Source organism: Mustela nivalis (genome assembly GCF_964662115.1).
Source record: "Mustela nivalis genome assembly, chromosome: 9".
Lineage (NCBI taxonomy): Eukaryota > Metazoa > Chordata > Mammalia > Carnivora > Mustelidae > Mustela > Mustela nivalis.
The window spans coordinates 70086176-70112478 of record NC_139028.1 but is presented as its reverse complement, the minus strand read 5'-3'; the positions used below and the strand labels follow the sequence as shown (position 1 = coordinate 70112478).

General features: G+C 47.7%; 1 protein-coding gene across 2 annotated transcripts in view; it reads right to left on the bottom strand.

The window, feature by feature from the left end:
- The window catches only part of TUB (TUB bipartite transcription factor), an 86560-nt gene that overhangs the window by 40047 nt on the left and 20210 nt on the right, over positions 1 to 26303 (bottom strand). For both annotated transcript variants that reach the window (XM_082682987.1, XM_082682988.1), the window contains exons 2-3: positions 22723 to 22807; positions 22170 to 22217 (exon numbers count right to left, since the gene is read on the bottom strand). In XM_082682987.1, coding sequence (XP_082539113.1) covers positions 22170 to 22217; positions 22723 to 22807 — 133 coding nt within the window. The remainder of the gene's footprint in view (positions 1 to 22169; positions 22218 to 22722; positions 22808 to 26303) is intronic.

The window sequence follows — 26303 nt, the reverse complement described above, 5'->3', positions numbered from 1 at the left end:
GCCCAAAGGTTTAGCACTTGGGGACCGATGCAGCGAACTGGGTCGAGCGAGCACCTCAGCCGCTCCACAGCCGGGAGGTGGGGAGGCGCGCCCCGCCGGATGGGACAGGAACCGGCTCGGCCCAACTCAAGACATCAGCAAAGGTCCCGGGGGTCACTTCCTGCCAATTCAATGCTCAGGAGCCTTCGTGTTAATGATGAGGGCTTTCAGGGTCATTTTAAATTAAGTGGATTCTTTTTTTTTTTTTTTAAATACATTAAAAATGTTAAAAAGCAACTCCATCAACAAAACTTAATAACTCTCCTTGGCACGCTGGCCTTCCAAGCAGTCCACTGTCTGACCTCTATTCTCCTTCCCCACAATGTCTGTTCAGCCTGAGCCAGCCTCCCCCATGGGGCTGGATGGGATGGTGCAGGGGGCGGGGTGGCCCCGGGGTCCTCGCACTCTGAGCCCCAGACGCTGGGATGCAAGGACCCTTCCTCCTGAGGCTCCTGGGCCTGCATCCCTCGCCTTCCTAAGTCTTTCTCCGTCACGAGCCCACCTGGTTCACCATTCTTTCTCTTCTCGTGCCCCAGGAAGAGGTTACTAAACAGCATGTTGGGTCTTCGCCTTGTGTGAGATTCTGGGCGGTCAGAACATCTGTTGGGGGCAAAGCAGGAGGGCCCAATGGCGGCATGGCAGGCAGAGGCCTGGCCTTCCACATGCCTACGATAAGACTGGCCCAGGATAGGGGTCCCCCTACAGCCATGGACCCAGCTACAGCTGTCTATCAAACCACCAGGTGGCTTTAAAAATAGAGATTCCCGGGTCCCATCCCAGACTCTTTGGTGCGAGGACCTGGGCATGTGTATTTTCTAAACCCTCCCAGAGGTTCATAAGAGGCAAATCACTTTTCTAGAGACTTTGATACCTACGAAGGAAGACATGGGCCTGCATTTCTGGACTCCTGAGTTCAGAGGATTCTTAATTTGAACCAACGAAGTCAGTAGTCATGGCAGAGACCGCAGCCCCTCATTGTGCAAACACACACACACACACACACACACACACAATGCTCAAGGGAACACCCCAGCCCCGTGGCCTTGAACACAGAGGAGGGTCCTCTACAGGCCCCTAAGAGCACTGAGGTTCCCTCATTCCCCAGAGGCCCAGAGCCAGCCTCCATCTTGGCCCAAGCACTTGTGTTTTCCTGACACCAGTCGCCTCCCAGCGCTCTGGGGTCCCCCACTGCCTGCTGCAGGGTCGCCTGCTACAGGTGCTCCTGGTCCATGCCCGCATCCCGGGGTGGGGGGACAGTGGGGGCCAGTGGCCCTGCCTGCCCGGGGCCATACTTACGGAGTCATTTTATAAAGCTGCGTCCTCCTCTCAAACAGCGACCCTCCCCAGGCCCAGGGCCACACCCCGGCCATGGGCATGGCCTGGGCAGACTCCGTCTCACCGCCCCCTGTCTCCACGACACTCTTCAGCTTCACATTGGTGCTTGAGTCCCCCAGCCTGTTGTCAGGAAACACCGAGAGTCGTCACCCCTGCCCTCCACACAACCATCCTGCCAAGTGAGAGCTGGTCCAAGGGGCCTCTGCGGTCCTAGGGAACCCGGAGAACAAGGGGAGGAACAAGGAGGGACTCTAGGGAGGGGCTGGAGGGGGCTCCTCTCAGGGCCTCAGAGAAACATTCTAAGCCCATCTGGGATACTGAGGAGAGAACCGTGAGGAGGCCACTTCTGCTGACATTTTCCTCTAAACTATTCTTAAGGTAACAAGAGACCCCATGTGCCCTTTATCCCTTAGTGATTAGGGTCAGGGGCTGAACAACCTTCCCAGTGGTGGGATAGTCTATGTGCTGGGACATGAGCTTGGGCTGAAGGTGTATAGGGATCTGGGGCCCCTTGTCCACCGCAGAGCACCAGAGCTGGCTGCCCCTCCACAGCTCAGAGGCCCTGCCCTGAGGGAGTGGAGCCAGGCACGGGCTCCCCAGGGATGTGATGTCGCACAGGCCTAAAGCGCCTGGTTTCCCTCCCTCTGCTCCCACTCTGGGGTTTCCCCTCTGGGAGCCCTCCCACACTCCACCTGGACCTAGCCTTGCCTCCAGTTTGCTGACAGTGCCTGGCTGTCAGGGACATCTGGGGGGAGCTGGGTGGGGCCAGAGGGCAGGCAAGGCCCTACCCTGCTGAGGCCTCCAGCACACAGTGGGCACCATCACGGAGGTCAAGCTTGGGGAAGAACCCAAGGGTTTCATATCCTGGTCTGAGAACCTGAGCTCTCTGGAGAGACCATGAACAGAGAAGAGCAAGGGACAAGGGGGCTGACTGGCTGCTCACAGTCAGCCTCATGCTGCCTTTGGTCTGAGAGCAGCAGCAAAGGGCCCACCTCACACGGACACCACCAGAGACACATTGATGGCAGAAGCTGGTGACCCGCCAGCCCGGAGAAGGAAGCAAACCAAGCTGCACCCATAACTACCGTCACCTATGCGCAGGCAGAGCTGGGGCCTGTGACTGAGGGCACGACCGTGACTCTGCTACATGGGCAATGGGCACTGAGGCCCACTCAGTGTCTGTGAGAGGATATTTGATTTCTTGCTGAGTTTTATGACTCTTCTGTCCCTGTCAGTGTCTATGTTGACAAGGGTTCCCAGACTCGGGATCCACTGACTCAGTGGTTTTCAGCCAGAAGCCAACACAGAAAACAAAAAAGCTACCGGCTCTGGAGGAAGCTGGGGGGCCTGGAGTACCATGCTCTCAGCCACTCTCCTCCCCAACTCCCCCATGCTTCCCTGGGGATGCTTCTGGGTGACCCTCGGGCTCCAAATGTCATTTGAAAGTCACTGGTGGGTCTAAGCTTCTCTTTTGCGATGAAGAAGCTGGGGTGAGCAGTGATTGGCCAAAGGTCACACAGCAAGTTGGTAGCAGAGCCAGGACTGGAGCCAGAAATGGGGCCCATGACTCCTAACCATCGTGGCTCCCAGCTATTCACTGAAGGCAGCCAGCTGCCCGCCCATGGTTCTGAACTCCTCCAACCCTTTGCAGCCCACTCTCTGGCTCTCCTGCATGGAGGGACCTGGCAACTGGGCCACCCCTTCCAGAAATGAGACTAAGACAGACACCTGAATTCCTGACCCTTGGGGGACCAAATCTGGACAGCTGTTTGAGACTCTCATTCTGTGTTCTCCTGGGTGACCTGTCCATTCCCATAGCTGCACCACCTATCTGCTAGGGCTCCCAAATCTACTTCCTAGGGGCTCCCCTGAGTTCCGTATGCCTCTGGGCTCCTCCAGGATCACGGCCAGTCTCCAGGTCCAAATCCGAGTATCTCTCCTTCCAGATCTGCTCTTCTTTCTGTTTCTGGCAACATTATGGGCCCCGCCATGCACTCGGTCACCGGCCCCAAAGCCCAGATCCACCCTCTCCCCTTCCTTCTAGCCCAGTTTATGAACCTGTAGCCTCCTCTGTGGAGCCCTCCCAATGTCCCCACCTTTGTCCGGGTTTAGCCCTCTCCCCCAGTGTCTCCAGCCTCTGCCAGGCTCCCTACATGCAGTTCCAAGAGCACGCCCTTCCAAAGTCAATCTGAGCCTGTCTGCTGACAAGGATCTTTCAATGGCCCCTCGTTCCACAGGACAGAAGCCAACCCCCTTCATGAGGCCTGCGAGGCTGTGTGAGCTGCTGCCTCTGCCACCTGCTCCTCTCTGCTCCTCCGACCCCCAGGGCAGGCCCAACTCTGCTTTGCTCCAGCTATCCTGACCTCCCAATATACCCTCATCTTTCTCCTCTGGCTGGTACAATGCTTCTCCGAGTATGGCCTAAGGGCCCCCTGCTTCCCCATCCCGCAGCATGTTGCAGGGCAACCAACCTGCCCAGACTGCCAAGAGAGAGTCTCTGTATTTTTAACAGAGATCACACGGGGCTGCACACTTACTGCGGAGGACCACTCCTCCAGATGGAACATCCCTGTTCTCCCTCCCCCAGCACCCTCTCCTTCTCCAGCTCGGCAAGGCATCACCTGCCTGCTCCCCATTCTCTAGGGAGTAACCGGCTGTGACTGGGTGGATCCTCCGCTGGGCCATGAGCTCCACGCAGGCAGTGAGCCGTCTTCCCCTACATGAATCCCCAGCACCAGGCACAGAGAAGGGGCTCAGGTAGCGAGAACAGAATGAACGCATGCCTGGGGAGCTCTGACCACCTGGCCCAGGACCATGAGGGAGTCAGAGCTGAGCTGGGGACAAGCCACAGCTCTTCTGGAAATCCAAGAAGCTCCAGTCCATGCCCCTGAAAGTTGCACCTGCCCTCCTTCCCCTCACCTCCTATAGGACAAAGGAAGCCTGTCAGGGCCTCCTGAGAGATTGGAACAGTGATGTTTAACACCTGGCTTTCCAAAAAATGTTTGCAGGCACACCTATGTAAGTTTGTTATAAGTTTTCCTGATCTGAAGGATGTGTGGCACACAATTTACAATTAAAAATTCCATAGAGCCAGTCAACTGTCCCAGAAATCAATGTGTTCATTGATTTTTTGTCTCACTGTTTATCTGGAGCCCCCCTGCCATTGCAATGACAAATGAGGGTCCTTCCAACTTGAATGCTTGTTGATATTTTCTTTTAACAAATAAGGTGAAAGTGAAACAAGGAAAATATGGCAGAACTTCACTCATTCATCAGGGACCTGAGTGACTTCTTTGTTGACTTGGGCGATCATTTTTGAATACTGGGAGAACATTTCTTCAATATTTTGTGCTAGATAGCCACCCTGAATACAAGGGACTACTACAAAGGAGCCACAGAGAGGACAAGTTAGAAGTTTATCTGCATGAGTCTTGTCTAAGCAATCAACAAAACAAATCAAGTCTTCATTAGCATTTCCTGACTAGGGCAGAATAAATACACCTTCTCAAGCCAGTGTTGACACACAAGGCACCCATGGAGCTGGGAAGAGTATTTCTATTACAGAGATATGACAGATATGAATCACCTCAAGGGCACAGGCATAGTTAAATGTAGTTAAAAAAAAAAGTGGTGTGTTTTGTGTATTTATCATTTTTGTTTTAAATTTAATTTATTTAAGTTTATAGAGTCCAATTCTTAAGAGCAGCCATGTTTAACAACTGACTTGCAACGGCTTTCCTTTTTTGCCTCTGAGGCCATGCAGACCAGCTTCAGTCCAGTCAGTCACCTAGCAGAACTGAACATGACCCGTCATAACCCACCGGGCCACCAGACAGGCCAGTCCTGGCCCCTGCCCTCTAGAGTCGAGGTCATGGGCTGCCAGAGATGGGATCCTCTGTGGGCCTCAGATTCTTCATCTTTTCCCAGGAAAATCATGGCCACCAATCTCTCAAGGTGTGGGGAGGATTAAAGGCCCCTGTATCCCTTCTCCAATGTGCTCTGCGCACTCATGCGCTAGCTCACAGGCATTGCCTCTCCCAAATACACACAGCACCTCACACGTACCACACACATGTTCTTTTTTTTTTTTTTTTAAAGATTTTATTTATTTGATAGAGATCACAAGTAGTCAGAGAAGCAGGCAGAGACAGAGGTGGAAGCAGTCTCCCTGCTGAGCGGAGAGCCTGATGTGGGGCTCAATCCCAGGACCCTGAGATCATGACCTGAGCTGCAGGCAGAGGCTTGACCCACTGAGTCACGCGCCCCCCACGCACATATTCTGAACCCACACACTGCCCCCCCTTCCAAGCCACACCACACACACTAACATGTCGGTCCCTCCTCCACCACACATGGACAAGTTTGCGTGTCCACAGCTGCCTCCCATGTATTATCTCAGACATTCCACGTACACCTTTGTGTCCAGTTGTGTTTCACACACGCACCCATTACCCATTTACCCAAACCACCACACAATACTCACACACACATACGGACGTGAAATCTCTTCACACACTTCAAACATGCACACCCCCACCAAGTACCTACTGCCCCCCAACTCAGGCATTTCACGCAACAAAGGGAAAGACCCCTTCCCTCCCTACTGCATGGCCCATGTCACTCCCAGTGCTCCACACACAGTTCCTGCCCTCCGCAAAACACACACACGCCACGCAGGCATACGGGCCATGGCCTCTGTTTCTCTCCACATTTGTGTATCACAGGTGCCAATGAAGGCCACCCCATCCACGGAGCTCGCACACTCAACACATTCCCGTATCATCCCCATGTTCCATGACAGAAGACCCCTCTGCTGGCCCCTAAGCCCATCCCCGGCTCCAGGAGCATGAGGGGGATCCAGGCAGCGGCAGGTGGGAGAGCTGGAGTGAGCTTCCCTGGGGTGACAGCTTGCATCCCTGGAGGTCAGGCTCTGGCCGGAGACCCAGGCGGAAATAAGACAACTGGGTGGGGGCGGGCAGGGATGGGACAAGAACTGCTGGCTGAACAACCTGGTTTCCCTTAGGCCTAGCCTCAGGCACCATGGGGGGCTCCAGCAGCCCACCTTTTTGCTGCTCTCCCCAGGATCTTGACCCCCAAACAAAGAAGCCCCAGCTGCTTCTGGAAGCTCCTCCCACACCCAGCCATAGCAGGGCTCTTTGTGGGCACATGGGCCTTGTTCAGGGTGCAGTGAATGCTGAGCTCAGCCTCCTTTGGCCTCGTGGAAGGGACCAGAAGGCAAGAGGCACAGGATCCTGGTGGGGAGCAGCTGGTAGGAAAGTAAACAGCGAAGTCAGGGCTCCCAACTACAAATGTCCCGGATACCCTCAGAACCCCAGGGCATGTCCCCTTCCTGCATCTTGCCAGACTGCAGCTGGGGCAGAGGCACATCATGTTCCTGGCTGTCTCAACTCCCAGCTCCGTCTGAGGGTCGGGGCCTGTCCAGTCCCTCTGACCCTCACCCTGAACTCCTGCACTGTCCTTGCCTCTTGGCCCACCAACTACAGAGGGGAGTCCTAGGGTAAGGGGTCTGTGTCTGCCCCCAGCACCCCAGTGTCAGTGTGGTCTGGGTGGGGGCCTACCTCTTGGACCACCCCATCACCTGAGGGAGGAAGAGCCAGCATCTAGCATCCAGCAGCTGCCAGTCAGGCTCCCAGGCCCACGACAGACAGAGGCCAGCACCCCTGCTCAACACTTCCAGCTCAGTGTGAGGGTGGCTTCAGCCTGGGCCCTGAGAGACACACAAAAACCATCTCAGTGGCACATTGCCCCTTCTGACAGCACCACCCAGCAAGGATCCAGAGTGACGGACCAGGCCTGAAAAGATGCTGGTGGGGTGGGCACCTCCCTCTTTAGAAAGTGTATGCTAGTTCTCATTCTTGAGCAGGCTCTCTCTCTCTCTCTCTCTCTCTCTCTCACACACACACACACACACACAGATGCACACACACAAACAAAGATACATGAACACTTGAGCCCAGAGACAGGCCATCCTGGCCTGGCCCCACCCTAGTGCAGCCTGTTCTTTCCAGACTCTGCATCCTGGTCCTCCTGGAAGACGCTGCTTTCAGGATTCCATGGCAACAGCAGTTAGGTAACTGATTGATGAGTTACAACAGGTCCTTCCTGCTGTCTAGTCTGGGGAGTTTCCAGGGGACACGGGCTGGGTATCTAGGTCTGGGCTCCAGATTTGGTTTGGGTGTGACTCCTCCCTGGTGTGGGACAAGTCCCTAAACCTCTGGTGTCATGTCTCCAGTGTTCAAGGAGGGCGAGGCTACACTCTCACCCTTGGACTCTAAATAATTCTACATATCAGAAACATCCAGTAAAAAAGATAACATTAAGAGATCTTACTTACAAAAGCAATAGAAGAAATAACAGATCCTGGGAAACTTCCTAGGAAGAATCCCAGACATACACTAAAACACTAATAAAACAAACTTGAAATCTTACCTATACAAACACCAATGTTAAAAAGAGACGCCCCCTCTGTTCCTGTATACTCCTATAATTTTGTCAAATCAATTTATAGATTCGACGCCATTCTATTCACAAGTACGGTAGGATTTTTGTTTTTAATGGGACAGATTTATTCTGAAACTCATCTGGAAAAATAAGTCAATTTTCCAAGATAACCAAGAAAAGGTACCACACCAGCTATGAAACGGTACCAAGAATTTGAAATAAAATAGCAGCAATGGCTTGGGAATGAGCAACGGACGAATGCAATGTGGAAACAGACCTACATCTGCAGAGGAAATTGGGTTATGATAAAGATGGCCTCACAAAATGCTGACGGAATGCTGCACTATTTAGTCAGTAGTTTCCAGATCAACTCCTCTCCACCTGGGGGGACAAAAGTTCTATCCCTTCTTCACATCACACACAAGAACACATAACAGATGGATTAAGGATGTATTGTAAAAAAACAAAAGAAGACAAGAAGACTACAAGTAGAAAATGTTGGAGAATATTTTTCTAATCATGTGTAGGAGCTTTTCTAAGTATGTTCCTGAATCCATATGGATGTTATTAGGTTAAAGACAACAGTTTCCTGTATGACAAGAGATACTGTGTAGGGAACTGAATATAAAGCTGGCAAACGGGGGTGCTGGGTGACTCAGTTGTTAAATGTCTGCATCTGCCTCCGGCTCGGGTTATGATCCCAGAGTCCTGGGTTCAAGCCCCACATCGATTCCCTGCTCAGCGGGAAGCCTGCTTCTCCCTCTCCCACTCCCCCTGCTTGTGTTCCCTCTCTCGCTCTGTTTCTCTCTGTCAGATAAACAAATAAAATCTTAAAAAAATAAAATAAAATAAAGCTGGCAAACAGCACAGAGGGACTACCCACGTCCTCATGGGTAGTCTTTCTGGAAGGAAATGTGATCCTATGAACGCACCAAAGACTTTTAATGAATATCCCTGAGGCAGTCATTCTTTTTGAGGTAGGAATTTCACTTCCCTGAAGCTATTCTAGGAAAGTTATCAAGTGAGCATGGAAATTTACATACAAAGATGATCATCATGGAGGATTCTGAAATTCTTGAAATGACCCAAATAGGTAAACGTTCAAATAAATTTCAGGAAGTCCATAAACAGAACCATGATATAGCCATTAAAACAAAATTCACCTAATGTTTAATGATATGTAAAAACATGTTACATGAAAATTTTAGAGAACAAAACAGCTACAGGACTTCAAGATATGCACACACAAACATATGTAAGTGCCACTCATGAACAAACTTATACTATACTTTTCAGATAACACCCAAAAAGATTTTTTTCCCAAAATAGTACCCTAAAAGAATATAAAATCTTTTTTTTTTTTTTTTTTAAGTAGACTCCACACCCAGCATGGAGCCCAACGCAGAGCTCAAACTCCTGAACCTGAGATCAAGACCTGAGATAAGATCAAGAGCCTGATGCGTAACCAACTGAACTACCCAGAAGCCCCTGTAACTTGTTTTCTTAAATGACCCATTTTCTGAAGTAAACACAACCCCAAACAACCTTACTTTTGGCATCTATTCTGCAAAGCTCACAACTCCACTCTCACTCTGCCCAGCTCCATACTGTTCCCAGCATAGCACCAGGGAGTAGCGCTGGACACCTGCTACCTGAGGCTTCTTTCCTGACCCTGACTTGAAGCTTTTCCTCTGTGACAGCAACTTTTCTTTGAAGACTATTCTTGCAAAGTTCATAAAAACACGTCCTCCCCCAAAATACCAATGCTATTGACAGAACAAGTAAAAATTAAATGGTAGAGAAAAATCATAGGAAGAAAGAGCTAAGAAAAAGAATAGCAGCAGAACATATGTTCTTAGCCTAAGATAGGCAGAACGTACTTTTAAGACAACACGCTTCACTGAAAGGAAAAATAACATATGACTTTACCTGGGCATTTCTGCTTTATGGTTTACCTTACTCATTTTCTCCCCCCCCCCTTAATGAACTGAGGCTTCACGGGGTGGGCACGTAAGTAAAAGATTAAAAAGTAATATATTCAGGAACCTGGGTGGCTCAGTCAGTTAAGCGTCTGCCTTCAGCTCAGTTCATGATCCCAGGGTCCGGGGCTCAAGTTCCACATGGGGCTCCTTGCTCAGCAAGGAATCTGCTTCTCCCTCTACCCTTTCCCCCTGCTTGTTCTCTTTCTCTTTCTGTCAAATAAATAAATAAAATCTTAAGAAAAAAAAAAAAAGAAATGCATGAAGGAAAAGATGTTCAATTTTATTATTCACTGGAAGATATGATTTCAATAGTGCACATTGACCAGAACAGCTAACATAAAACAAGAAAAACCAAAGTTTGGTGACAATGTGGAGCAAACTGGCCTCATGCACTGCTGGTGAAAGGGTATTGGTAGAACCACTTTGGAAAACTTGGGCAGCATCTACTAAAGCTGAATAAAAAACTCCGCAGCTGCTCGCCTGGGTACCTGCTCCATGGAAATGCATACCCGTGTGCACCCAAGGACACAGACAAGCCTGTTCCTTAGAGCACTAGGTCACGACAAATACTTCAAAATTCCAAAATGCCATCAACGGCAGGATGGATATATAAGTTGTGCTATAGTCACACAATTAAATTCTATACAGTGACGATAAGCGCACTACCGTGTAACTATATATGTAACACAGATGGATCTCCCAGATATCCTTACGAGCAAAACAAGACACACTCAAATTGGAAATGATGAATTATTCTATTTCTATAAATACTGAACACGAGCAAAACTTATCGATGATGTTAGGGGCCAGGACAACTGCTTTGGGAGGAAAGAGTTGCCAGAAGGGGCTCAAAGGGAGCTTCGAGGGTGCTGGCAACATTCTGTTCCTTAGTCTGGGTTTTGTTAACATGACTGTATTCAGCTGTGCATTAAAAATCTACGCTTTTTAAGAAATTTATTTTTAACTTTAAGTAAGCTCTAGGCCCAACGTGGGGCTCAAACACATGACCCTGAGATCAAGAGTCACATGCTCCGCTGACTGAGCCAGCCAGGGGCGCCAGTTTGTGCTTTGAAAAGTTAAAAGATAGAAATAAATCAAAAAGTTAACAGGAGTTATCTCTAGATGTTGGCTTTATAGGTAATCTTATTTTTCTCCCCTATATCATTTCATGTATTTCAAATTTACTACAGTGTTATCAAAAATGTTTTAATCTTATTTTATAATATATGTTCATGCCACATGATGCCACCATGCTTCTAAAAACGGTGTTGGGAAGTTGCCCTGGGCAAGAAACTACCAATTGTCTTCCTAAGGAGGATCTACTTCCTTTTTCCTGAACCTGGGACAGTGGTTCTGTCTGGAAATATGTCTGGACATCAGAGTCAATTGGGTAGCTAATTAAAAATTCTGATTCTGGGACCCCACTCCCAGAGACTGGGATTCAGTTGGTCTAGGATGGGCTCCAATATGGCATTCCTCAAACTCTAAAGTACTGGGAATCTGCACCACAGTGTCTGAACTGTTGCAGCTTCAGCTCCCCCTGCTGGATAGGGGCTGGGAAAGCTGACTTGAAATATTCACAGTCCCCCTGTGTAGGGCTGGGAAAGGAGGACTAGGACCTAGGATTTGGAAGCTTCCTGGGGGAGAGAGAGACCTTGGAAAGCCCAAGGTGGCTCTATTCAGCCAGACTACAGGACAAAGAGTACAGCAAAGCCCTTAGGATCACAGATAAGCAGTTAAATAGACAAGGGCTCAATCCGGCTCTGTAACAAGCTCCGTGACCTTGGGTTTAACCTCTCTAAGCCTTAGCAACTTCACAGGAATTCTACCTGTTTTATAGAATTATGAATATGAAAGAAGATACTTGTGTAAAACATTTGACACAAAGCCTGGCATGTAATAAGATCACAAAGTTAATAGTAATGATACATGCTATGTGTAACTATTATACAATACTCACTACTTGTAGTATTACCTACGTTTGTGTATTATGTTTAATGTTAGATTTAACTATATCATGTTATATGCATAGTATAGAGAGGTATATTGATACTGAATATGGATAGTCCAAATTATGGAAAATCAGATGTGATGATTGTTTTAATAAATACACTTTTAGCTTATTATGGTCTCCTTTTGCATGTGCTATAAATCAAAATTCATTCATTCAATCAACAGGCGTTAAGAGTACAATCTTTGAAAATTTGCCTCACCAGTTATGTGACAAAGTGACCTTAGGCAACTTACTTATCCACTCCTTGTCCCAGTTTCCACATTTGCAAAACGAGAATGGTAATAGTATCCACCTCACAGGGTGACAGTTACTATTGCATGACTGTGTAAGTGGCTTAGGAGTATGTGTGGTATGCAGGAAGTTGTCAGTAAATTTCAGCTGTTACTATCCCTTCAGTAGTTCTTTATGAATGCTTACTGTGTATATGAGCTGCCAGCTGAGAACACGAGACAGATAGACATGGTTCCTGCCGTCATGGAGCTTATAATCAAATCACAGCAGAGAATATACTATTTTAAATGCCTGAGCAAGTGGGACCTTTCCCAGTAGAGTTACACTGCGTGGCTGCATATCCCAGTCAGCAAAGCCCTTCAACACTACCTGAAATCCTGAAATCTCTTCTTGATAAGAATTTCCTGTGACATATCAGGCTTCCTGTGGCAAAATTTATGACCCTCATGCAGGAGAAGGCTCTGCTGAAGAGCCAAAAGCCTAGGCACCCCAAGACCCTCAGCCCACACTGGCTGGGATGATGTCACAGAGCTCCCTCTGAAGCGGGTATAAGTGCAGCAGAGCAGGGGAATAGCATAAACCCTCAAGCCCAGTACTGTCCAACTCCAGAAGGAAGGCTCTGCAGCACTGAGTCCCTCTGCTCTGGGCTGGAGAGCCCTGAGACACCCAAGCCACTGGAAGCCAGCTGGCCTTGAGTCTCCTTGTTCCCACCACCATGCCTCCCTACCCGGCTTTCATTCATTCACTGCACTCATGTGGAGCATCTACGCTATGCAAAGCCTTCCACTAAGTCTACAGAGTCAAGCAAGACAGGGCCTTACCCTCAGAGTCACAGCCAATGAGCACTTTTAGATATAACCCATAATTAAACCTAAGACTTACGATAGACCTTAGCAATTTGTGTGACTGAGGACAACTGGGTAGGCTTCCTGGTGGAGGTGACACTGAGTCCTGAAGGATTATGGGAAGTTTACCAGGTGGAGATATGGAAACAACCACAGGTACAGCTCCAAGATGGAAGACAGTACACGAGTTCACAGGACTGGTATAGATGGGAAAGAGATCAAATCTTCGGCTGAGTGCTGACCTGCTGGGAGGAGACTATGTGAGTCTGGTAACAAGTCACCAGACAGGAGAAGGCAGAAGAATCCCAGAAACTCACAGAAGGCTGGGAATAGTTAGTGTTACTATTAGAGTATAAAGACCTCCTAATACATAGGACATCAGGCAGAGTCCTCAGAAGAGTACTGTTTTAGTAGTGAGGTTAAATTAGCCCTTGGCTAAAGGCTGCTCTGGACCTACCCTAATAAAAATGAAAAGAAAACCTCAAGAGGATCCAAATTCTAAATAATTTAACTGTGTCAGAACAAAGCCCAGCAATATTTAAAGAAATAAGACAAAGCCCAGCACCCAAAGTCCAGCATCCATCCTTTAATCAAAAATTACCAGACATGCCTTGGGGTTGTTGGATTGGGCCCACAGAGGGTTCTGCACTTTGAACTGCACTTTGTGTCCCTCTCCCCACTCCCAATTGTGCCAATTGTGCACACTCTCTCTTTCTCTCTAGTAAATAAATAAGTAAATAAATAAAATGAATTTTGGGTTGTTAGTTCTGAGATTTTATTACTGGACACCTATAGAATTCCAAAGGATGGGGAGTAAATAAAAATGGAAAGTACACTGACCAACAGAGCAATGAAATGGAAAGAGCACCTATAATCCAAAAACACAGTATTAAAGAAAATACAGATTAAAATACTCAACTGAACCCTGGCGGGCTTGTATCAAAGATCATGATATTATTTCTTACAATTTTCATGCACATTTAAAGGAATGCTTTCTACTTTCTGTGATGAACACCAGCGTTATATGGAAGTGCTGAATCACTCTATTGTACTCCTGAAATTAACAGTACACTGTATGTTAACTAACTGGAATTTAAATAAAAACTTGGAAAAAAATTGCCAGACATGCAAAAACTTAGGATCGAACACATAATTAGAAAAAAAAAAATCAGTCATGAGGAAAATATCTAAAGATGACATAGATGAGAGCATTAGCAGACCAGAATGTGAAAAGAACTATTACAGACTTACTCCATATAGGAAAGAAGGCAGAAGAAAATAGACTATAAGGAGGAGAAAAATGAAAGATGTAGCTAAGACTTGAATCAAACTTCTGGAGTTGAAAACCACAATGCCTAAAACAAAAAATACGCTGTGTACAATTAAATACTGCAGAAGAAAAGATTATGAATTTAGAGACACAACAATAGAAATATTCCAAAATAAAGCTCAGGAAGAAAGTGCTGAAAAAAGAAATTATAAGTGAATTGTGGAACAATATCAAGTTGTCCAATATACATGTAATTGATATTCCAGGGGTTGGGGGGAGTTGGGGGAGGTAGAAAAAGATACTTGGAGAATACCTCGAATCTTTTCAAATTGGATGCAAATTATAAATCCACAAGTCCAACAACTTCAAAGTGTTTTTGATATATTTATATTAAATATAAATATATTTATATTGAATATCTTTATATCAAATATAAAAAAACTACACCAATATATGTCATGATCAAATTGTTGAAAACCAGTGAAAAAGAAAAAATCTTAAAAGGAGCCAGAAAGGGGGAAGGGAACACACACTGCAAACAGGGACAAAGAAAAGAAAGGTAGCACACACCTCATGAAACAATGCGAACCAGAAGACAGTGCAGCAACATCTTTACATGTAGTAGTGGGGGGCTGGGAGGCAGGGAGCCCTGTCAATTTTAATTCTATTTCTGGTCAAAGTAAGATTTCAAAAAGGAAAAAATATAAAACCTGTTTCATACCAATAAAATCTGAGAGAATGTATCACCAGCAGATCAGCACTATAAGGAATGTTAAATTAAGTCCTTCAAGGAAAAGGAAAATGATACTAGAGGATAATTTACATACACATATGAAGAGCATTGGAAATGGTAAATATGTAGGTACCCATGAAAACTTTTTCTCATTTAAAAACAAACAAACAAAACCCTGAATCCAGCAACATGGAAAAAGGGATTATACATCTTGATCAAGTAGGACTTATTCCGGGGATGCAAAGGTGACTTATCTAAAAATAATTTAACTGTGTCAGAACCAATCCAAAAACTGTCAGACTGATTTAAAAATCAGTCTTAATATGATATACAGTATCAACAGAAAAAAAGGGAGAAAAACCACATAATTGTCTAGTAAATGCAGAAAAAGCATCTCAAAAAATTTAATACCTCTTCATGATAAAATCATACAACAAACCAGGAATAGAAGGGATTTCCTCAACCAGAAAAGAGGCAACTATGAAAAACCAACAACTGAAATCCTACTTAATAGTGAAAGACTGAATGCATTATCCACACCTAAGATCAAACCAAGGATGCTCGTTCTTGACATAGCTGCTTGACATTGTACTGAAGGTTCTAGCCAAGATGATTAGGCAAGACAATAAAATACAAGGCATCAGATTAAAAAGGAAGAAGGAAAACTATCTGTATTCACTGATGACAAGATTTTGTATAAAGAAGATCGAAGGTATCTACTAAAATACTATTAGAACAAATAAACAAGTTCCATAAACTTACAGAATACAGATCAGTTATATTTCTATACAACCACAGTGAATGATCCAAAAAATGAAATTAAGAAAACAATTTGCAAAAACATCAAAAAGGGGGCACCTGGGTGGCTCAGTGGGTTAAAGCCCCTGCCTTCGGCTCAGGTCATGATCCCAGGGTCCTGGGATGGAGCCCCGCATTGGGCTCTCTGCTCCGCAGGGAGCCTGCTTCCTCCTCTCTCTCTGCCTGCCTCTCTGCCTAGCTGTGATTTCTCTCTGTCAAATAAATAAAATATTTTAAAAAATCAAAAAGAATAAAATACTTGGGAATAAATTTTATAAAAGAAGTGCAAGACTTTAAAATGGAAACTACAAATTTTTTTGAAAGAAAGGAAAGTAGACCCAAATAAATAAAAAAGCATCCTGTGTTTATGGAACAGAAGTTTAAATATTTTCAAGATAGCGATACATCCCAAATTGATCTACAGATTAAACACAATCCGTATCAGGATATAAGCTAGTTTCTCTGTAAGAAATTGACAAGCTGATTCTAAAATCATATGGAAACTCAAGGGAGCCAGCATAGCCAAAATAATCTTTAGAAAGAATGAATCTGGAGCGCTCACACTTCCTGACTTCAAAAACTTACAACATAGCTACAATTATCAAGATAGTGTGGTATTGGTATAAGGACAGACACATAAATCGAGGCAGTAAATGGAGAGCCCAGGAATAAACTCACATTTATAAATCAATCGATTTTTGGCAAGGATGCCAAGACCATATAATGGTGGAAAGAACAGTTTTTTCAGCAAATGGTACTGGGACAACTGAGTATCTAAAATGAGAAAGACTTGGCACCCTCTACCTCACACTCTATACAAAAATTAACTCAAAATGAATCAAAGACCTAAATATAAGCACTACAACTGCAAAGAATTGTAGGCACAAATCTTTGTGACCTTGGATTAAGTAATGATTTCTTAGATAGGACATCAAAAGCACAAGTAGCAATAGAAAAAATAGATAAATTAGACTTCATCAAAATTTAAAACTTTTGCGTTGCAAAGGACACCATGGAGAAAGTGAAAAGATAAGCCACTGAATTCAATAAAACATTTGCAAATCATTATCTGATAATGGACTTGTACCTAGAATACCTAACAAATGGTTACAACTCAGTAATAAAAAGACAAATGACCCATTTTAAAAATGGGCAAAGAATCAGAATAGACATTTTTCCAAAGATATACAAATGGCCTGTAGGTACATCATTGGTCATTATTAGTCATCAGGGAAATAGAAGTCAGAACCACAATGAGATACAACTTCACACTCACTAGGATAGCTATAATAAAAACCACAAATAAAACACTTCTTGGCAAGGATGTAGAGAAATTAGAAACCTCACACATTGCTGGTGGGTATGTGAAATGGTGCAGCCACTTTGGAAAACAGCCTGGCAATTCCTCAAAAGGCTGAACATTAGATTCCCAGAAGTTCTACTTCCAGGTATATACCTAAGAGAAATGAAATGTGTCCACAGATTTTCACAGTAACATCATTTATAGTAGCAAATCCTAATATCCATCAGTCGATGAATGGGTAAACAAAATGTGTGTGCCAATACATCGGACTATTACTTGGCAACGAAAATAATTGAACTATTTTTTTTTAATTTTATTTATTTATTTGACAGAAAGAGAGAGAGAGCACTTGCACGCACACAGGTAAGCAGAGTGGCAGGCAGAGAGGGAGAAGCAGGTTTTCTGCTGAGCAGGGAGCCTGATTCGGGGCTCCATCCCAGGACCCTGAGACCATGACCTGAGCCAAAGGCAGCTGCTTAGCCAACTGAGCCACCCAGATGCCCCAAGAAATGAACTATTGAGATGTACTACAACACAAATGAGTCCTGAAAACATTCTGCTAAGGAAAGAAGCTAGTCACAAAGTCCACATATTATATGATTTCATTCATATGAAATGTCCATAATAGGCAGATCTGTAGAGAAAATAAGTTAGCAGTAGCCTACGGCTAAGGGTGAGTAGAAGAAGGGGGTGTGTCAGCTGATGGATATGCAGCTTTTTGGTGGGAAGAGATAATTAAAATGTTCTAAAACTGATTGTAGTGATGGCTGCACAACCTAAAACCCATTGACCTGTATACTACATATTGGTGAATTCCATGGTATGTGAAATTCATCCCAAGAAAGATGTTTTTTTTTAAAAAGAGACCACTGCCTGTTTAAAGCAAAAATAAAAAAAATTGTTGGGTGTATATCATAGCTAAAAGCAAAAAGCATGACACTAGCTCAAAAGAAAGCAAGGAGGAATAAAGTGTACTGTTCTAAGGTTCTCAATGATACTCATGAGTGGTATATTATTTTAAGGTTGAAGATGTGTAACGCAAATGCTAAGCAACCACTAATAAAAACAAACAAAAGAAGATTTATGACTAATAAGCTAAGATTGGAGATTATTAAAATAGATTCACCAATCCCCCCCCAATCTAAAAGAAAGCAAAAAAAAAAAAAAAAAAAAAAAAAAGAAAAGAAAAGAAAAGAAAAAGACAAAGAAGCAAAGAACAAGTAGGACAAATAAAATACCAATGGAAAGATATCAACCATATTGATAACAACATTAAATGTAAATGGTCTAAATACTTCAATTAAAAAGCAAAATTTGTCAAATTAGATAAAAATAACACAATTACATGTTTTCTTAAAAAAAAAAAGACAGGGGTGCCTGGGTGGCTCAGTGGGTTAAGCCACTGCCTTCGGCTCAGGTCATGATCCCAGGGTCCTGGGATCGAGCCCCACATTGGGCTCTCTGCTCAGCAGGGAGCCTGCTTCCTCCTCTCTCTCTGCCTGCCTCTCTGCCTGTTTGTGATCTCTCTCTGTCAAATAAATAAATAAAATCTTTAAAAAAAAATAAAGACAGTTTTGGGGCGCCTGGGTGGCTCAGCAGGTTAAGCCGCTGCCTTCGGCTCAGGTCATGATCTCAGGGTCCTGGGATCGAGTCCCACATCGGGCTCTCTGCTCAGCAGGGGGCCTGCTTCCCTTCCTCTCTATCTCCCTGCCTGTCTACTTGTGATCTCTGTCTGTCAAATAAGTAAATAAAATCTTTAAAAAAAAAAAAAAGACAGTTTAAAATGTGAAGTCAGGGAGATAAAACATACAAGGATAGGAAAAGATATGCTATGCAAACACTAGTCAACAGAAAGCCAGAGTGATTACACAGACCAACTGGAATTATTACCAGAGATGAAGAACATTTCATATTAATGAAGGGATTAACTTCTTGAGAAGATATAACAACCTTAAATGTTTATACATCTAAGAACAGAGCTTCAAAACACATGTTGCAGAAGATAATAGATTTAAAAAGGAAAAAAGAAACGGAGGAGAAATGTCTCGGTGGTAGCTATAGTCATCAGCTTAGAGATGGAAGTTGAAGCCATGGCTACCAGTTAGATTAGCAGAAACAAGTATAAGAGAGAAAAGACAGCAGGACAGAATGCTGGGCCACTTCAGCACTGTCAGGGTGAACAGAAGAAGAAACTCTTAAGAAGCAAATAGAGAAATAACTATCAGAATAGGAGACAAAAAAGGAGTGGGAGGTCATGGAACCCAAGAGAAGCATGCTTCAAAAGGCAGAGTGTGCTCAGCTACATCAAATGCTGCGGAGATGAACCAGGACCTCACAGGCTGTAGCAGGATTTATGGAAAGAATCACTAGAGACATGGGCATGAGAAATGGGTGGATAGTGGGAACAGAAGCCAGTGGACTGAGCAGGAGTTGAGGGGATGGAAATAATAAACCCAGATTTTTATTTCAACAGGCTTGGCTGAAAAGAGTAGGTGGTGACAGGGGAGGTTGTAAAATCAAGGTATTTTTGTTTTGTTTCTTAACTGAGTTACAGTGGAAGGAGCTAGGAGAGTGGAGACGATGAAGATCCAGGGGACAAGGAATGGGCAACAGAAGGGGGTTCTTTGGGTTGGGGTCAAGGGGAGAGTTACCAGATCTCTGGTGGAGAGGCTAACTGGAAGAGGAGCTCCCTCTCAGTATAATAGGGCCAGAGGCATGGATGGCTATGGATTCAGGTCAGTTTGGAGCCCAGGGCAGAAGTTAAAGAAATTACCCCCTGGTAAGTCTTCTTTTCCTTATAAAGAGAGAGTCTAGGTCAGCTGGTGGGGGTGACTGGGGAAGCTGTGGTATGGAAAAGCAGAAGGGTATGTGAGAGCTCTGAAATAACTGGGCGGAGGTGGGGAGTGTGTGGTTGGAGTAGATGTAGACAGTGGGCCTGCTAGGCACTGCTGGGGTCTCAGCTGAGGCTATGGACCATGAAGTTGGACCAGTGTCAATTCATGAAGGGATCCCCCCCCCCCCATATCTCAGCCCTATCAACCAGGACTGGCTTAACAGGCAGTTACCACATTCTAGGGTTGGGGTGGGAGGCTATGGGGCCAGGTGGTGAATGGTGAGCAGTTCAAGTAACAGGCCATAGTGTCCAGATTGGAGGGGAACAAAAGCTGATTTGTGGGGAGGGGGAAAGTAAGAGGCAGGAGCCTGAAGTTTTCTAAGAACAGATATGGTAGAGGCAAGGGAGGCAGAGCACATAGGAGGTACATGGAGATTAAAACTTCAGAGGTGGAATGGTGTCAAATGACGACCAGATCATGGTCATGGGTTGCTGAAATAGACGTTGACGGTCGGTGAGTTGAAGCAACAAGTAGCTCAGAAGCCAGGGTTTGGAGGACTGTCTTCATAGGCATGGAAGCCCCTGGTATGATGGTAGAACCTAGGACAAAAACTCTGTGACAAAATCCCTTTTCCCTCTGGGACCTTACATGGCTGGATCATCTAACTTTGCCCTTAACTACGACTATTCCCAGCCTGCAGAGATACAGCCTTATAACTCCACCATCATCCTCGAAGCTGCCCAGCTCCTCCCCTCCCTTCTCCATCTAGGTGCAGCCCCGTGTACCATTCCAGGACTGGCCACACGTGAATCATCATGCTTCTTGGCACCATCTTGAATCACACAGGTTTTAAGGGATACTGGCAGGGCCTTTAAACATGGAAGAGCCAGAGTGGTGTTGAGAGCCTGGGTCACGAGGCACTGATTACTAGAAACTCAGGATTGCCAGGAGCACTCACCAGCTAGCCACCAACAGCATGCTCACAGCCTCCGTCTACTAGAAGCAAGGCCATAACCAAAAGACCACACACTCCCAGTAAGCCCCTGGACTCCCATCCAGCAAGGCTGGCTCCCTGGCCTTCAGTGAAGAGAAAGAGCCTCGAGTAGGGGGCCTGGGTTCTAGTCCTGACTCTGCCATGAACTTGCAGTGTGACCCTGCCCTGAGGCCTCGGTTTGCCTGTTCAACAGGGGCAGTAGGATCTCAAAGACTTGCAGTCTTGCTGGTCTACGGGGGCGGGGTGGAGGAAGGAGATGCTCATCAGCTCACAGCGCTCAGAAGGCAAGAGCTGCAGGAGACAAATGAGCAGAGGTCTTCAAGCTTCATGACAGTCATACACAGAGGCAACCCTCTGGGGTTCACTCCCTGCATCCCTCCTCCTCCTCCTTCCTGAGAGCCTCTGAAATAAGCTCAAGTGGCATCCCTCCCCCATGCCTCCCATCTTTCTCTTCATCAGATTCTCTTTAGGCTAAAAGGTCAACCTGGTTTGAGGCTGTGTGTTGAAAAGGAGAACACAGGAGGCCCCACCCATGCAGCCATACCAGACACCCATGGCTCTCCACAGAGCTTCCCTTTCAGGGCACATTCATCACAAGCCTTATCAGAAGCCCAGGCCCAACATTCATGAGAACTCCAGATGCGCCCATCTTTCTCTGGCCAGGTCCCTGGAAGGCAGGCAGAGTCCTCAGGTACCAGGAACCCTGAGCACCCCACGCTTCAGCTGGTGAGGGAACCCCATCATGTTGCCTCATGTGTACCCAGGACTGAGCCCCCTCTTCCACAAGTAGCTGTTTCTGCCTATCCTTTGGGCCAACGATAGATCCTAGAGCCCTTGACATCAGTGAAGAACAAATGAGGTCCCCTCAGGAGTCTTGGGAAAGACCCACTTTGTGACTGCAGAAGACAGGCACAGGTTGCCAGCCTCGTGCAAGTCACATGGGGGAATGGGTATGTGGAGAGCGGGAAGGAATTCCCTCAGTGGTCCTGGGCCACAGCTTGAGGACACCTGCTCTCTGGGGAAGGCCTGGCCCAGAGTCCCAGGATAGGCTGGGGAGCAGAGCCTGGGACTCTGTGCAGCACCACCTGGCTGGAGTAGGGCAGAAGGACCACAGAGGGATCTAAGAGGAACAAACAAAGGTCATAAGAGCCATAGTGAGTATGGCCTTTGCTTGGGGTCACACCTCCCCTAGGCCCTATTTCACACACCCCCCCAGCACGTATGGGGTCCACGGCCACGGAGCTGCCCGTGTCCTCCCCTCCACCTCCCTGTAGTTTCCTGTGAATGGCCCTCTCCCAGCCAGCGCTCCCTCTTCCCCTGCCAGCTCACCGAGCGATCTCCCTTCCTTCCTTCCAGTACTTCCTCCTGGTTGTTCTCCTGAGGGGGAAAAGAAGGGGTGACTCTATGCCCTTGTTGCCTCCCTTCTTCATTCCTGCCCCTTGCCTGCCCAGACAATGGTCACTCAAGGCCTCTCTCAGGGCCTTGGCCTTGGCCACTTCAGCTGGGAAGCCAGTGGGATCAGGTTGGGGGAGCTCTGGGACAGCAAGCAGGCAGCCCAGAATGAGGACAGTAATGAGCAGAGCTGGGGACAAAGCAGGGGGGCCGGGTGGAGCCTGGGAAGAGGAACCCACCAGAATAGACAGAGGGCAGGAGTGCAGAGCTGCCAAGGGCCGAGGCCTCGCTCGCATGGTGGAGGAAACCTCTCCGATCTGGGGCAGGAGAAGCAGAGCCTCCCTGTTCTCCTGTCCAGAGCCTGAGGCTGTGGGAGGACTGCGGGACCCCATGTGGTGACGGGGAAGGGGTGAGGTCCATGAGGGTGGGTGGGCAGGGTGGGCCCAAGGGTGGGGTCCTCGGGCTAAAGGCAGGGGTACTGAATGCTTACCGATCTCCTCGGTGGCCCCGTTTCAGGGGCCCAGCCTTCCTGTGTCGCTTTGAATGCTGAGATCCCATGGGCCGGGGAGTGCCTCCTGGGAACAAAACCCCTGTCTCGGCAAAACGGTGCAAACCCAGGAAGAAAGCAGAGGGTCCTGCCCTCCATGGCAACCAGAGGCTGGGGGAGTCCAGAGGCTGGTGCTGCTTCAGGCTGCACGTGAAGACCTGGGGCCTGTTGCCATTCCTTCTACTACTCAGCTCACCACTGAAGCTGCCACAAGCCACCCGGGTGTCTCCCTCCATCACTGTGGCAACGGTCACACTAACAACAACCATCGAGGATTCACTGGGACACAGAAACCCTCTCAGCTGGTCACGGGCCCCCTCCCAAGCCCTTCAAGACCAGCCTGAATCCCCAAGGCCTCAGTGGCCATGCCACTCAGGGACACCCAGCTGCTTGTTTCCATGGCAACACAGAGACCCTATATGCCTGCATCCGTGGTTACTATAGCAACTCAGGCAGAGCCAGGTGCCCTGAGGACAAAGTCCCCATCTGGAGGAACCACAGCCAGCAAACACATTCCCTGTGCTCTCTGTGGCCTGTCCTGGGTTGGGAGCCGACTCTATGCTGGTGCGTCTTTGAGAGACTGATGGGGTATCTAGGATTTCGTCATCTGTGTCCTTAGCCTCTTGTCCTCCCACTCCCCTTAAGAGGCACCTGAGTGATCTTCCCCCTCATAGGGCTTCACCTCCCACACACACATCCTTTTTTTTTTTTGAGAGACAGAGAAAGAGGAGAGGGAAAGTGGGAGAGAGAGAGAGAGCATATGTTGGAGGAGAGAGAGAGAGAGAATCTGAAGCAAGCTCCACACCCAGCACAGAGCCTGATGGGGGGCTCGACCTCATACCCCTGAGACCATGATCTGAGCCCCAGTCAAGAGTCGAATGCTCAACCAACTGGGCCACCCACGTCCCACAACCCAAGAATGTCCATGCCTTCATGGTGGGCCCTCTCCTCTCCTAAACTCCAGAACCCTCCATCCACCTGCTCTCTGGACACTTCCCGGTGGATGTCCCACACAGCAGCTCACAACTGAGGTATGCTGCTTAGGACTTCCAGTGAATCTTATCTTCTATGTAAGATTTATCTTATCTACTCCATCTCCATCTGCCGTGAGTGACACAGCAGGCCCCCAAGGTGCCAGTATAGGTTCCTGCTTTTTCCTTCCATCTTCCCTGCCCAGGCCTGCAACCATGAAGCCCTTTTGATGTCAGCCAGCTGGCATCTGTCTACTCCCTTCCCTAGGTCCACATTCTCAGGAGGGCATCCTTGTTGCTCAGATCTTGGCTTCAGGACAGTGTCTGTCTCCAATTTGCTCCCCCCAAGGCCCTCCTCCACTGGCACAAGAGTAAAAGTTCTAAATACAAATCTGATCCTTTTCTCCAGACCCTGCTTAAACTCTTCAGAATCTCCTGGCTGCCTCAGGACAGAAGTTAAGCCCATGCATGTACTCTGCCCAAGCCCGGTGGACCCCTCGAATCCTCTTAGACCAGGCGCCCACGCTAACTCCCGGATCACATCACCTCTCCTCTCTCCCCTACCTCCACCACTTCACTTCCCCTTTCTTGCCCATCCCTGGCCATGTTCTCGCAAAAATGATACCCAGACTTTCAATGAGGTGCCTAGATCGATAATGAGGAATCTTTGGGATGTAATTTCAAACTTCTGAGGGGAAAATGATGTCTAGATGCAAAACTGGACATTGCCCACTTCACTCTGACTAGATCTGAAAACCTCGGCCCCAGAGGTCTGCCCAGCAGACAGACAGAGACTCATGGAGATACCATAAGGTGCCACAGAGACGATGTAACTCTCATGGGCTCCAGAAAGCTAGAGATCCCAGACCATCAGCTGAGAGGGCACCTCAACTCCTCCCTGTCATGTCACAGATGGAAAAATCAGGCTCAGAGGGAGGATGCTCCAAGACAGGTCTCCCAACTCCATGCCTATGGCTCTTTCCAAAGCCCGTGTGAGGAAGTCAGCACGTAGCGTTCGTGCGCAGATGTGCAGCATGGGGCAATTTTCAGGCAGGGGAGCATATGTGTGCGCCGGTCTGGAGCTCAAGACCTCATCCCTCCATCTCTCCTAACTTCTCTTTCAGAAGTCTTCTGTCCTATTGCAGGCAGAACAGAACTTTCCAGTCTGAGGGCATCTCAAACCCATGCTTAGGTCAGTACTTCCTCAGACACAAGGTCCTCCTGTTCTCATTCCCACTCAAGTTCTCTGGTTTCTACACTGGTCCATACAGGAAGGCAACAACAGGAATGTACAACAGGAAAAAGCCAGTGAAGCCAGCATCCTCACCTCTAGGCTGATGGGGGTGGAGGTGGGGTTGGTGTTGGGGTGGCTTCTGGACATGCTGGAAGAAGTCACACTTGAGGTCACACCCAGGGGCAGGAAGTCCTTGGAAGCTAAGCTAATGGACAAGTGATAAACCCCTCCAAACACATTTCCAGCCTCAGAGAGCTCACACCTTCTAGAGTGGTCCCTCCATCTCGGGTGTTGGCGATTTCTTCTTCACTTCAAGCCCAAACACACTTCCCTTTGGTTCCAGTTCTGTCCTCCAGAGCCCCACAGAGCATGACTTCTCCATCTGTCACAGGGCTTTTTAGGTCAAAGCGCTATTACCTAGGTTAGCTCTCACCGGTGAGCACAGCCCTCGAGAGAGGGCACGATCATCCATATTTCTCACAAGAGGAAACTGAGGCCCAGAGAGGAAGTGACTTGCCTAGTAAGTGGCAGAGGAGGCTCTGGGTGACAGACCGCCAGGCCAGGTGACAGAGACTCTGTGGTGCTCTGGAGGCCTGGGAAGGGAGTGCTTCTAGCACGACTCTCCTGAGACACTTGGGCATCCTCCAGGGACAGCAACTGGACACAGAATGGCTGAACTCCCTGGCTCTGGACCTTGACATGACAATGCCCCAAGACCCAGAGGGGACTGGGCATCTTGGGCACCCCTTCCATGTTGATCTTCCTGAAACGTCTATTTCTCCCTGAGGCAAGCTGAGCCCAGCCTGGGTTTGGGGGGAAAGGGCGAGGAGAGGGCGGGCAGCCTTCCATGCAAGGGGGCCAGCCTTCAGCTTCTGCTCTGCAAAAGGAAAGCCTTCAGGGAAGCAGGCCTGCCCTCTGCGGGAGCCTGGTAGCCAGCACCCACACTTATTTCAGCGCTCTGCCTCCCTGTCGCAGACCTCCATGGCCTTCCCTTAGCCCCATGCTGTCCTCTTCCTGGGATGGACTTCGAAAGAGGGGACTCGCTCCGTCTCCACACACGCACAGAACGTGTGAGCTGCCTCTGAGATTCGCGCATCAGGCACTCTGTCAGGCATGCAGGCACTTACCCAGCCCTGGCTGGATGCGATCATGGGACGGGAGGGAGACCTCCAGGTTCTGTCCGCCCATGACTGCTGCAAGTACTGGCAGTTACCATGGCAACCTGCGGGCCTCTTGGAGGGGTCTGAAGGCCGAAGCAGGTCCTGAGGGATGGAGGAGAGGATGCGCACCAGGAAGCCAGCCCAGGGTTGGGGCCCCAC